The following is a 13,424-nucleotide window of genomic DNA, read 5'->3' on the forward strand; positions in this document are numbered from 1 at the left end:
ATAGCTAAATATATCCCACATAGCTTATACCAGGTTAAAGACGTAGTCTTAACAGTGTATTTAGAGAATGACTATTGTTGGGAGAAAAAAAGGCTTACATAAAACAAGATAGAAAATGTCTCCATTTTTATGAGAGCATATTCTAATATAAGAAAATGAATCATAAACAAGTCAGTCAAAAATGAACAAGAAAAATTTTAATATGTGCTTTTCAGGAAATAAACAGGGCTATGTAAGAAAGTAACATTTTAGGGAGAGTAGGAAAGGAAGACGAATCTACCTAGGGTGATGACTGATGAAAGAACTCCTCTGGGTGACATTTGAGCTGAGACCCAAGGAGAATGGAGCTGACTCTAAGGTAAGCAAGGGGAAGGGCTCCTGGAGCACAGAGAACAGGAGGTACAAAGGCTCAGAATCAGAAGTCCAGAGGCAGGAGGGAACCTGGCACATTCAAGGAACTGGAAGGAAACCAGCATAGTGGGAGCGTGAGCCGGCGGTATGAGACGAGGCCGAGACAGGCAAGTGCCAGCCACACAGTTCTTACAAGTTCACAGTAAGGAGTCTAATTTTTTTTCTTTTGCAGTTATATTTCTAAATGCAATTAGAAGTCTTTGAGGGATTTTAGACCTCCAAGTTATGTAACCTGACTGAACATTTCACAATACTCACACTGGCTGCCACATGGAGAATGAATTATAGCAACAGCAAAAGCAAATGCAGGGAGATCAATTAGCAGACAAGAAATGATGGTGAGATGAAGAGAGGTGGAATGTGTTTTAGACACAAAACAATAGGACTTGCTGATGAATTTTGCACACACGGGGCATAAAGGAAAGCAAGGCATGAACAATAACTCATAGGCTGTTAAAATAAGCAAGTGGGGTAGGTGGTATTTTCATTTACTAAGATATAAAATGACCAAGATGGAAGGGATTCGTTCATGGGAACGGTAAGAGGCTAAATTTTTAGTTTGGAAACATTAACCTTAAGCTATCCGAAGAGAACCAAAAAGAAGTGTTAAGTAAGCAGGTGGCCATAGGAGTCTGCAAGTCAGGGCAGAACATCATATTGGTGATATACAACTGGGAATCATCATCTTAGGGGAGATAGTAAAAGCTATGGGAATTGACGCAACCCCCCACACAGTGTATGTAGACAAGGGAGCACAGATGAAGGGGCTCCACTAAAACATTCAGAAGTAAAGAAGAAACACCAACAGTAGTCACTGAAAAACAGCCAAGATAAGAAGAATAAGCAGGTAAAAGTGCTGTCACAGATGCGAAGAAAAGAAAGTGTTTCAAGAAAGGAGTGACAGACTCTGTCAAATTAACTGGGCCAAAAAATCTGGTAAGATACTAAGAGGCATGTACTTTGAATTTGGCAAAACAGAAGTCACTGGTGACTTTGACAGAAAGTTTCGGTGGAAAAAGCGTTGAAAGGCCGATTGGAGTTGGTTGGTGAGTAAATGAAAGATGGTGAGAATATGGAGATAGTACCTGTGAGCAACTGTTGAAGACTGATCATAAAAGCAGCAAAGCTCTAAGTCTGGCGGGGAATGTGAGATGATTAAGAGGATTTTTTAAAGATAGGCGGTAACAGCAGAGCAAGTTTAAGGCCCAAAGAAACAATTCAGCAGAAAAGGCAGTAATAGCAATGCTGCAGGGGAAGGAGCACAGCGCCCCTGGGCAGCTGGAAGGGTGGGAACTGCGCTGGCCAGCCCCTGGTGGAGCACACGCTTCCCCAGATGGGTCTGCTCCATCAGAAAATGTGGGTACAGATGCCAGAGAGCTAGGATATTCAAAGGCAGGACAGTGAGGTTTCTCCCCCACAGTGAAAGAGGTTATCCTTCACTGTGGGGGAGTGGGGTGAGGGCAGAGGGGAGTGCTGGAGGTTTGAGAGATGTGAAGGTGTGAAACATCCTGTCGAATTGCTGAGCAACAGTGCTCAAGGACTGCTCTGACAACTTGCTGAGCGCCCAGTGAAAGGTGTGCTCATGACCCTCTTCCCCAGCATTCAGTGACTCAGCTACAGACTAGGAGAGGGCAAATAATTAGGCTCAATCGGAGATGGCATTTTTGACAGGCAGGTTTTCACATTCTCATTGTCCCCTACCTTAACCCCAGGCAAAAGCAACAGAGGAAATGCAAGGGACATGTAGGAAAGGTATAAACATTTACACGGAGAGGTATGCATAGCAAGGCAGGAAGCATGCTTTTGTTTTTCTATCTCTGTGCAAGACAATAAAAGAAATCGTGGCTCTAAGAGGACACTTTAACCCACTACACAGACAATTCCTATTACCCACAAATCCATCTAGACTGCATAAACAGACTGGGGAAAAAAAAGCATTAACTCCTTATTGTTATAAGGCTGGAATCTGGGATAATGAAAGGCCCACTATCGAGGCCACTGCAGACAATCCTTGGGTGTCACTCTGACGTCTCATCATTCTCCTCAAGGGGGACACAGCCTGGTGGCATGGAAATACTCCAACTTTCCACAGTTTAGTCAGCCAAAATGCTTTTAATAATCTACCAATTAAAAATATTTCCTTACTTTCTTTGAAAAATGCATAGGCGAAGGTACCAAGTTATGTTCAAACAACAATCACATGATTATCACAAAAATGGATTATTTCCTATTTCAATGATTCAAATGACTGTAGTATTTATATTTACATTAAATATGGAAAGGGATTTAGCAATTTGACATGTAGCATTAAAATGTGTTCAATACCTATAACAAAAAAGAAAAATGAAAATCCAAACTGAGTACTTTACTCATAAATGTGTTTAAGAAACAAATGGAATTAGTTAGGATCCAGAGGAATGTAAACATGAGCTAGGGAGTTTTCTTTTTAAATTTTCCTGATAATTTACAACTAACCAAAGTATTTCCAAGAATGCCATCACCTTAAAAACACTTGTTTTTACTTTACTCGCTTTGAAAAGCCAAGTTTTAACCAATTCTGCCCCTACTCCCCAAACTCTCCAAAATGCTTATTTCCCTGTGAGTTGAAATGCTACCTAATTTGTTAGTGTGGGGAACGCTCACTTTACAGCTCAGCGTTACACCTTGGCATTACGATGAATTGTACACAAGTGTTAACACTTATGCAATCGACTCTGACTTCTATTCCCATAGAAACTGAAAATGAATTACCAAAAATGGGATATGCTGATAAAGGAGTGCTTAATTTAAAACACCCCATATTTGGTGATCTGGTATCAGATTCCAGAGAAGTAAGAATAAAGTGACAGCTTGGCAGTTAAGCTGTTAGGAATTTTTTATAGGCATTAGCTTAAGACTGCCAGCTATATCTCTAGTTGCTAATATTTTTTATTATATGTCAAGTAAAATCTTCTTTAAAAGAATCCAAAGAAAAACATGAATAAAATCTTAGTGGTTATTATAATTAAATGTATACTTAAAATGTCGAGTAAACTATAGACATATCTGCTAAAAATTGTTATAAATATTAGTATTTATACTAGTATAATATACATAGTTGGAGGGGAAAACACTAAAACATGAGGAAAATAGTATTTGAACATTAAGAACTTAAGAATTCATTTTTTTCACTGACATCAAGTACCAAGAAGATAAAGATGGTTAAAATAATTCTTCTTCATGTAAATGTAGGAAAAATAACTCTTTTGGTAAATTATATGTGTTGTTGATTAGAGACCATATCAAATGCACCATACAGAATGTATTAAAACACAATGGAACTAATAATCAGGTTATATTTTCACTAACAGTTTAATACAGATTTAGAACCCAATAAGTACTTTGGTCTATAAAGGTCTATAAAAATAATACTTAAGTCAAATGTATTATTAAACTATGTCAAAACACTAGCTACTGGTACCTGAGTTTTTTAAAGAATTGTCTTAGGTAAATTGAAGATTCCCGCTCTTCATTCAATTCCATGTAAATTAGGCAAATGTGTTTAACTGACATGTTCACATATTACGTCATTTGATCTTTATGCCACGAGAACAAGTTGCTGTGATTTACTATCTTTCAAAAGAGCCCATAAAGAATTTTTCATCATGAGAACTCATCAGATGAAGCACAGCCCACGGAAAGAGCAACATCCTCACCAGACTGATTATGTGCACGGTGTCCGGATGCCTCCGCAGACTGCCTCTGCTCACTGTCTGGAGGAGACAACGAAGCAACACGAGGGCTTGCTGCAGAAAGGGATGCCGACGGAGTCTGCGCTGCCAGCGCCGAGGATGTGCAAGGCTGCTCCGCAGGCGAGTCCACTTCCATCGCAGTCTCTCCCGCTTCCAGGTCAGTGCGTGACGGGACCGTAGGAGGAGTGGCAGCATCTGACTGGCTCGTTCCCCCTTCAAGAAACACGCGTTAATGCAAATTCAAATACCGAGGCTTTCTAAAACCAACCACTCTACAAATAGAGATGTTTGGGAAATACACACTTGCACATGTGCACGGAAATGTGTAATTTCAGGAAATCAAAAGTACTTAACTGGTGGTCTGATGCATTTGACTAAATAGGCTAATTAAGAGGAGTAAAAAATCCATCGACCGCACATTCTTGTTAAAATCATCTTTTAAGCGAAGTGCTCAGTATGGTAACTTCATTAAGACAAAGCAAATAACACTTGTCAAATGACTGTAAGTAATGTCTAATCCCTTAAATTTGAAGATGATTCTAATTTAATAGCTAGATAATGGCATAATGGATTTATATTGATAGGTTTCTACTCTGTAACATTATGTCTTTGGTAAAATATTTAAGAAAAATTGCATTGGCAGGAGTAGAGCTACAAATAGGTCAGAATAGGATTAAGTTTCTTTTCCTGTTTCATTGGCAGTGATGTTTTGCCCGGTAACTAACATGACGCAGTCAGGATTTAAAGGCTTGAGTATCTACAGTACGCTGTGGTAGGCTCTGTGCTAACCGTCTGTAAAGGAATAATTCAGAATATCTAATGAACATTTAAAATTTCCCTGATTTTGCTTCAAATCAAGATTTTACTAAAAGATGGAATAGACTAACCAAATTCACATCTTACAAGATGCAACTATAACAGAACATGAAATTTTTTCTTTTAATCACCATGTTTTAAATATTTCTTATATTTAAGCACAAATTTAGTATCTAGGCAAATTCATAGTCCAAGGAATTTTTAAAAAATTAATACATGGAGTTAATAAGAACCATTTATGGATGAAACTCAAATAGTTCTTATTTTGGGATTTAAAACATTAACGAGTTAATTTTTACACTCCTCATTTTTGGCAGAGATAAGTAACTTGCCAAAGACCACAAAACCAAAGAGAATGAACCAAGATACAAAAACAGGTCAGCGAACACCAGAAACAATAACTAATAACCAAAGTACATAAGTAACCAAAAGGAGAAACTATTCAATTATGTAAAACTCAGTATCTACGGAGTTTTATATATTTGCATTCACAGAGTGCATACAAAAAAGGACTCACAGTGGGGAATAGCAGACGCTTTTTTTTTTTTTTTTGAGTAAAGCAAAAAATAAACACTAGGTCTAGTGCAACCTGAAGGGACAAATTTTATACCCAATACCCTGGTTCTCTCCTGCTTCACACAATACAGTAAGAACTTTGTGATTACTATAGATATAAAACATGGCATATATTAGATGATACAAGTAAAACTGGCTTTAATGAATGTGTTTTTGTCAGCTTTCTGATGACTTTTTAAGAAAAGTTACCTCTGGGTCTAGATCTTCCTCGTCCTCTATTGCTTTGTGCAACTTCGCTTGCTTCTTCAAACCATCTTGACAGCATGTCAGACATTCTCTGCATCAATGACACATTGGGACTTTGCTCTCCTATGACAACACAGATCTTATCAGTGAATTCAATAAGTCAGGCTCTTTCATTAATGCAAAAAAACTACTAGGTTTTAAGGCCTTTAAAATGAAAGTGATTTAAAAAAAAGAATCACATTGCCTGAATAAATTATATGACTGTATATAAAGCTCCTAGAGCTACGGTTGCATCTCATAGTAAATGTTTATCTGAGTGGCTCTCCATCTGTATCTTGAGTTCCTCAAGAACAGGACCTACATTTCCTACATCTTTGACTTTCCTTAGACAACACACCTCCTGTCCTAATTCCAATCCACACCTTTATTTCCAAGAGTGCACAGCTCAAAGAACTCATGAATTGTCAGTTGAACAGTTTAAAAGTAAGTTTTGCCCTCTCGCTTTTATTTACCAAAACTGAATTTATTTTCATCATCATTTACAATAAGCAAATTCCATATATTGGAAATTAACTGAAACCAGAAAGTGTTTTATTTTTCTCTTTATTCCACATTTTTCCTCCTTCAAATGTATGAGTTTTCTGTTAAGGGTATTTTCAAGCATGGCATTGAATTTAAACTGAAAATTTTATTCTACAATCATATAATTTAAAATGGAAACTGTTCTTGAACTTTCTGTGAAAATATAATTTATTTTACATTTTATTGCCTTTATATAATGTAGCTTTATATTTAAATATATACTGTAAAATAATACCGACAATAATACATTGAGGAATATGCTTTTGATCTTAAAAGATTTCAGAGGTCATCAGAATGAAATTTTGGCTACAGACCCACTTATTGAACTACACACAGATTAATGCTACTTTAAGAGTGCCTTCTTAAAACTCCCAAGGTAGTTTCTTATGCATGTCAAAGACATAATAGAAGGAAAAAATTTTTATGTGCTACTATAAAACTCTCAGTTTGGAAACTTATTTCTCTCCTTATCTAACAGAAAGGGAAAAATTAAGAAGTTTATAATACCCAATGTTTTATGGGGCAATGGATATTCTTATACTTTCTGTGGGAATGTGAAGTGGTGAATTCTTTTTGGAGAGCAATTTAATAGCTACAGAAGTTAAAATGCACATATCCAGTGGCCCAGCCACTCCAGTTTTAGGAATTTATCCTATGATGCATCTGCACAGATGTGTTAAGTGTATACATGTATTAATACACACACACATGCAAGGATGTTTGTTGCAGTATCATTTATAATAGTGAAATAAAATAAGCAAGTTAAAAATACTAATTTTTAAAATCACGTCTTTTAAAAGCTGACCAAAGTATAGTTACCATCTCGTTCTCGTTCACTCTCAGGCCTTGCTCGGGGTCCTGTATCTGACCAATCACCGCGAAGTCTCAATCGCTTAACTGGAGGCTGTCGTAACTGCAAATAAGGAGAAAACACACTTGCTCAACTCTTAAAACATGCTTTAACTCTAAAGGATTCTTTCCATTTCCTTCCTTTCTGTCTCAAGCATGCAAGTGAGATGCTAAGTCAAAACATGAAAGACAATGCTCATGACGATAAATACCCACTGATGATGACAGCCTATCAGCTAAAGTCTAAATGCACTTCTGAAATCACCTATCTGTGATTTCTAATTCCCAACACTACCACTTTCCATTTGACAATAAGAATGCTATTTAGCCACACTGACCCTCACTTTTCTATTACAATGATAAATATAATCTAGGTAAAGTACCTCCATACCTAATGACAATAGAGGAGTTCCCAGTATTTTATTACCATTGACAGTTATTCTTGGGTTCCCCTGCATCTATTCCAACCCTCCTTACTCCCCTTGGGGTCTCTACACTCTACCTTGTTGCCCTCTTTCTGAACTAATACCTTTTCCTCCTGCTTCAGAAAATCTGAAGTCAGTCCTGTAGAAATGACATCAATTTCCTTAGCTACATTCTACAAATTTAACAATTTCTAAACTTTAATTCCTTCTCCTTTCCAGGGGATGTACACCAGTTGTTTTGTTTAAGCTTAATCTCTCCATCTGTGCTATTTATTTCATTCCCTCAACTCCTCAAGCACCTTGCTTCAACAATTATTCTTTCTTACACCTACATTCTCCCTCACTGTTAGTTCTTCCTCACAACATGCTAAAGGTTCTTAGCATCTTTCATTAGCAAACCACCTCAATTTTATATTTCATTTCAGCTACACTCTTCTCTCCTGTTTTCTGAAGCTTACTGTCAAGTTTCTTTCAAAAAGTCTATATTCACTTATACCTGCCACCTCTCCCTCAATTGACTGCAATTCATCTTTCCACTGAATTCATCTTTCCACTGAATTCCTTCTCATCAGTGTCACCAATGATCAAATGCTAAGTTCACTGCTCAATGATAAAATGATCAACAATCAATTACGAGTTCAACAGCAGCTCTCAGAGCTTGTTTTATTTGACATCTACAGCATCTGACATTATTGAACACTTCAACTTCTACATTTTAACATCATTTTAATGAGATGTAATTCACATGCACAATATTCACCTTTCGAAAGTACACGGTCAGTGGCGGCTCGTCACAAAGCTATGCAGCCACTTGGATCAGCACTAATTCCAGAGCATTCCATCACCTCAGAGAGAAGCCCTATACTTTCCAGCAGTTACCCCTGCTTCTCCTCCTTTCAGCTCCTGGAAGCCACCAATGTACTTTGTCTCTATGGATATGCCTGCTCCGTACATTTCACAGAAACGGAATCATATGTGGCATGTTGTGTTGGGCTTCTTTCACATCACACAGTATTTTTAAGGTTCATGCCTGTGGCAGCATGTAGCAGCATTTCAATTCTTTTTATGGCTCAGTAATATTCCAATTTTGGATATACAGTAGTCCCCCATTATGGGACATGTTCCAAGACACCCAGCGGATGCCTGAAACTACAGATAATACCAAACCCTACATACACTGTTTTCTCCTATACATGTATACCTATGTTAAAGTTTAGTTTCTAAATTAGGCACAATAAGAGATTAGCAACAATAGCTAATAAGTAAATAGAATAATAACAATACACTGCAATAAAAGTTATGTGAATGTGGTCTTTTTCTCTCAAAATATACTATTATACTGTACTCACCTTCTTCTTGTGAGGATGTGAGGTGACAGAATGCCTACACGATGAGATGCCGTGCGGTGAAGCATGTAGGCACTGTGACGTGTTAAGCTACTCCTGACCTTCTGACAATATGTCAGGAGGATCATCTGCTTCCAGATCACAACTGACTGCATGTAACTGAAACCGTGAAAGTGAGACCATGGATGGATGGAGCGACTACTGTACTGCATTTTATTCATTCAGCAGTTGATGTACACTGAGCTGTTTCCACTTTGGGGCTATTGAAGGTAATGCTGCTCTGAACATATGTGCAAGTTTTTATGGGGACATATCTTTTCTGTTGTCTTGGTTCTGTATTTAGGAGTGGAATTGCTGGATAATATGATAACTGTGCTTAACTTTTGAGAGCTACACTCTGTGTTTAACTGTTTTCCAAAGTGGTTGCACCATTTCACATTCCCACCAGCAATTTCTCCACAGCTTCATCAACATTTGCTACTGCCTTTATTTTAGCCAATCTCTTGAGTGTGAAGGGTACTTGACTGTAGTTTTGATTAGTATTTCCCTGATGACTAGTGATATTGAGCATCGCTTTATGTGCTTACTGGTCAATTGTGTAGCTTCTTTGGATAAATGTCAATTCAAATCCTTCAGTAATTTTTAAATTGTTGAGTTTTAAGTACTCTTTATATATTCTGGATACTGCATTCTAAATCACATCAGATACATTATTTGCAAACATTTTCTCCCATTCTGGAGGTCATTTCCTTTATTTTTATTTTTTTGAATATTTTTTTTCACAATTAAGCAAGTTTGATAGAAACTTATGACAGCTTAGCTGTAAAATTTCTGTTTTCTCCTGCAAACCATACCAAGCAACAAGGAGAATGGGGGAAAAATTGCTACATGCTCAGCAAAGGAGACAGAAAAAAAAAAAACCGCCCCACAAATTCCATATAATGTGTTAAGTGTGGCTAAGAGCAACTGAGAATAGCAGAATCTGAAGTCCCAAGTGTGACAGAGAATAATCAGATTAGAGGAAGCCTAGTATGGCAGCTATGCAAAATCTCAGACATATAATCAATTTCAGAAAGAGATGGTCTTACCCTGTATATGAACTGTATTTAGAATAACAGAATAGAGCCCTGCTCCATGGTTACAAGGAGGAATTCTGTATTATACAGACAAAGAACTGGTATTATAACCTTAGCAACTAGTACTGGAACAAGATCTTTAAGCTAAAAAGAGTCTCAAAGTTTGACTTTGAGATATGTAAAATAAACTAATTAGGAATACTGAAAATGGTATGGCATTCATTTACTCAGTTATTCATTCAACACATTTTTTTGAGCACTTTTTATGTATCAGGCACTACTCTAGGTATTGGGAAGATTGATGGACAAAACAAATAAAAATCCCCAATATCACAGGGTTTATAAAGTAGTGGAGCAGACAAACAGTATGTGAAATAAAAAAGTAAAATATACAAGGAAAGTGATGAGTGTTATGGGAAAAAATCAAGTAGAAGAGAGACGGGTAGTGCCAGAGAGTTAAACACTGAAATTTTAAACAGGGTGGTGAACTGGCAAAGATCTGAAGTAGGTAAGGGTAGAAGAAATCCAGGAATTTGGCGAAGACATTTCAGACAGAGTGACCACAAAGGCCCTAAGAGAGAAGCCTGCAGAGTCTGACCGAGGAAGTAAGCAGACGTGGAGAGAGCAGAGCAAACAAAGGAGAGGGAAGCAGAAGCAGTGAGAACCAGGTGCTGGAAGGTCTTGAAGGCACTGAGTGAACCTGTTTTGAGTGAGATGGGGGGTCACTTGAGTGTTGATCAAAAGAGCAGCAGAATTTGCCTACTGTTTTAAAGGGTCATGTTGGCTGCTGTATAACTGAAGGACTGCAGAGGGTGGCAGAGTGTGAACACAGGGGACTGGTGGCAAGCTCCCATGAGAACCGAGGAGGGATCGCGGACGGCTGGATCTGGGGGGCAGTGTTAGCCAGACGGGAAGTAGTACTACAGACCTGGGATACATATTTTAGGCACCAACTCTGGAGACTGGGAGAAAATGAGATTGGATTCAACAAAGCAGTCCAATAATGTGGTGGGGCAGGTGGGAAAATGTCAAGCAGATATTAGAGGAGAAGAAAAAGACAAAAAAGACAGTAAAAAGAAAAAAAAAGAGTACAAAAATAAAAGACAATGAAAAGTTAAAAAAAAGTAAGATAAAAGTATACACTAAATGAAGGAAAAAAATAAAAGAGTAATTATTAGAAGGTATGAGGAAATAAAAAAGAGGCCCCTATAGAACCCTCCTATACTGTTGGTGGGAATGTAAGTTAGTTCAACCATTGTGGAAAGCACTATGGAGTTTCCTCCAAAAACTGAAACAGAAATACCATTTGACCCAGGAATTCCACTCCTAGGAATTTACCTGAAGAAAACAAGATCCCTGATTCAAAAAGACATATACATATAGAGGACATGTACCTCAACATAATAAAGGCCATATATGACAAACCCAAGGCCAGCATTTTACTTAACAGCAAAAAGCTGAAAGCTATTCCTTTAAGATTGGGAACAAGACAGGGATGCCCACTCTCCCCACTTTTATTCAACATAGTTCTGGAGGTCCTAGCCAGTTCAATCAGACAACACAAAGAAATAAAAGGCATCCAGATTGGCAAGAATAAGTTAAACTGTCCCTGTTTGCAGATGACATGATATTGTACATAAAAAACCCTAAAGAATCCACTCCAAAACTACTAGATCTAATATCTAAACACAGTAAAGTTGTAGGATACAAAATTAACACACAGAAATCTGTTGCATTCCTATATACTAACAATGAACTAGCAGAAAGAGAAATCAGGAAAACAATTCCATTCACAATTGCATCAAAAAGAATAAAATACCTATAGGAATAAACCTAACCAAGGAAGTGAAAGACCTATACTCTGAAAACTACAAGGCACTCATGAGAGAAATTAAAGAAGATATAAATAAATGGAAACATATCCTGTGTTCATGGATAGGACAAATTAATATTGTCAAAATGGCCATCCTACCTAAAGCAATCTACACTCCCTGCCTAAAGCAATTCAGTGCAATCCCTATCAAAATACCAACAACATTCTTCAACGAACTAGAGAAAATAGTTCTAAAATTCATATGGAACAAAAAAAGACCCCGAATAGCCAAAGCAATCCTGAGAAGGAAGAATAAAGCTAGGGGAATTAAGCTCTCCAACTTCAGGCTCTACTACAAACCCACAGTAATCAAGACAATTTGGTACTGGCACAAGAACAGACCCATAGACCAATGGAACAACCTAGAGAGCCCAGATATAACCCCAAGCATATGTGGTCAATTAATATATGATAAAGGAGCCATGGATATATAATGAGGAAATGACAGCCACTTCAACAACTGGTGTTGGCAAAACTGGACAGCTACGTGCAAGAGAATGAAACTGGATTATTGTCTAACCCCATACACAAGAGTAAATTCAAAATGGATCAAAGACCTGAATGTAAGTCATGAAACCATAAACTCTCAAGAAAACATAAGCAAAAATCTCTTGAATATAAACATGAGCAACTTTTCCCTGAACACATCTCCTCAGGCAAGGGAAACAAAAGCAAAAATGAACAAATAGGACTACATCATGCTAAAAAGCTTCTGTACAGCAAAGGACACCATCAGCAGGCCAAAAAGGCATCCTACAGTATGGGAGAGTATATTTGTAAATGACGTATCTGACAAGGGGTTAACATCCAAAATATATAAAGAACTCACACGCCTCAACACCCAAAGAGCAAATAACCCTATTAAAATATGGGTGGAGGATATGAACAGACACTTCTCCAAAGAAGAATTTCAGATGGCCAACAGGCACACGAAAAGATGCTCCACATTGCTAGTCATCAGAGATATGCAAATTAAAAGCACAATGAGATATCACCTCACACCAGTAAGGATCGCCACCATCCAAAAGACAAACAACAAATGTTGGCGAGGTTGTGGAGAAAGAGGAACCCTCCTACACTGCTGGTGGAAATGTAAACTAGTTCAAGCATTGTGGAAAGCAGTATGGAGGTTCCTCAAAAAACTCAAAATAGAAATACCATTTGACCCAGGAATTCCACTCCTAGGAATTTACCCTAAGAATGCAGGATCCCTGATTGAAAAAGATATATGCACCCCTATGTTTATGGCAGCACTATTTACAATAGCCAAGAAATGGAAGCAACCTAAGTGTCCATCAGTAGGTGAATGGATAAAGAAGACGTGGTACATACACACAATGGGATATTATTCAGCCATAAGAAGAAAACAAATCCTACCATTTGCAACAACATGGATGGAGCTAGAGGATATTATGCTTGGTGAAATAAGCCAGGAGGAGAAAGACAAGTACCAAATGATTTCACTAATCTGTGGAGCAGAAGAACAAAGCAAAAACTGAAGGAACAAAACAGCAGCAAACTCACAGAACCCAAGAATGGACTAACAGTTGCCA

The 13,424-nt window shown here is 37.7% G+C and overlaps 1 protein-coding gene across 11 annotated transcripts in view; it reads right to left on the bottom strand.

Moving 5' to 3' along the window:
* Positions 1 to 13,424, bottom strand: part of DCAF6 (DDB1 and CUL4 associated factor 6) — a 117,358-nt gene that overhangs the window by 58,435 nt on the left and 45,499 nt on the right. For all 11 annotated transcript variants that reach the window (XM_036898881.2, XM_036898796.2, XM_057494947.1 and 8 more), the window contains 3 exons: positions 7,122 to 7,215; positions 5,724 to 5,843; positions 4,107 to 4,355 (listed from right to left, as the gene is read on the bottom strand). In XM_036898881.2, the coding sequence (XP_036754776.2) occupies positions 4,107 to 4,355; positions 5,724 to 5,843; positions 7,122 to 7,215 (463 nt within the window). The remainder of the gene's footprint in view (positions 1 to 4,106; positions 4,356 to 5,723; positions 5,844 to 7,121; positions 7,216 to 13,424) is intronic.

Source organism: Manis pentadactyla, chromosome 19, assembly GCF_030020395.1.
Source record: "Manis pentadactyla isolate mManPen7 chromosome 19, mManPen7.hap1, whole genome shotgun sequence".
In the NCBI taxonomy this organism is placed as follows: Eukaryota; Metazoa; Chordata; class Mammalia; order Pholidota; family Manidae; genus Manis; species Manis pentadactyla.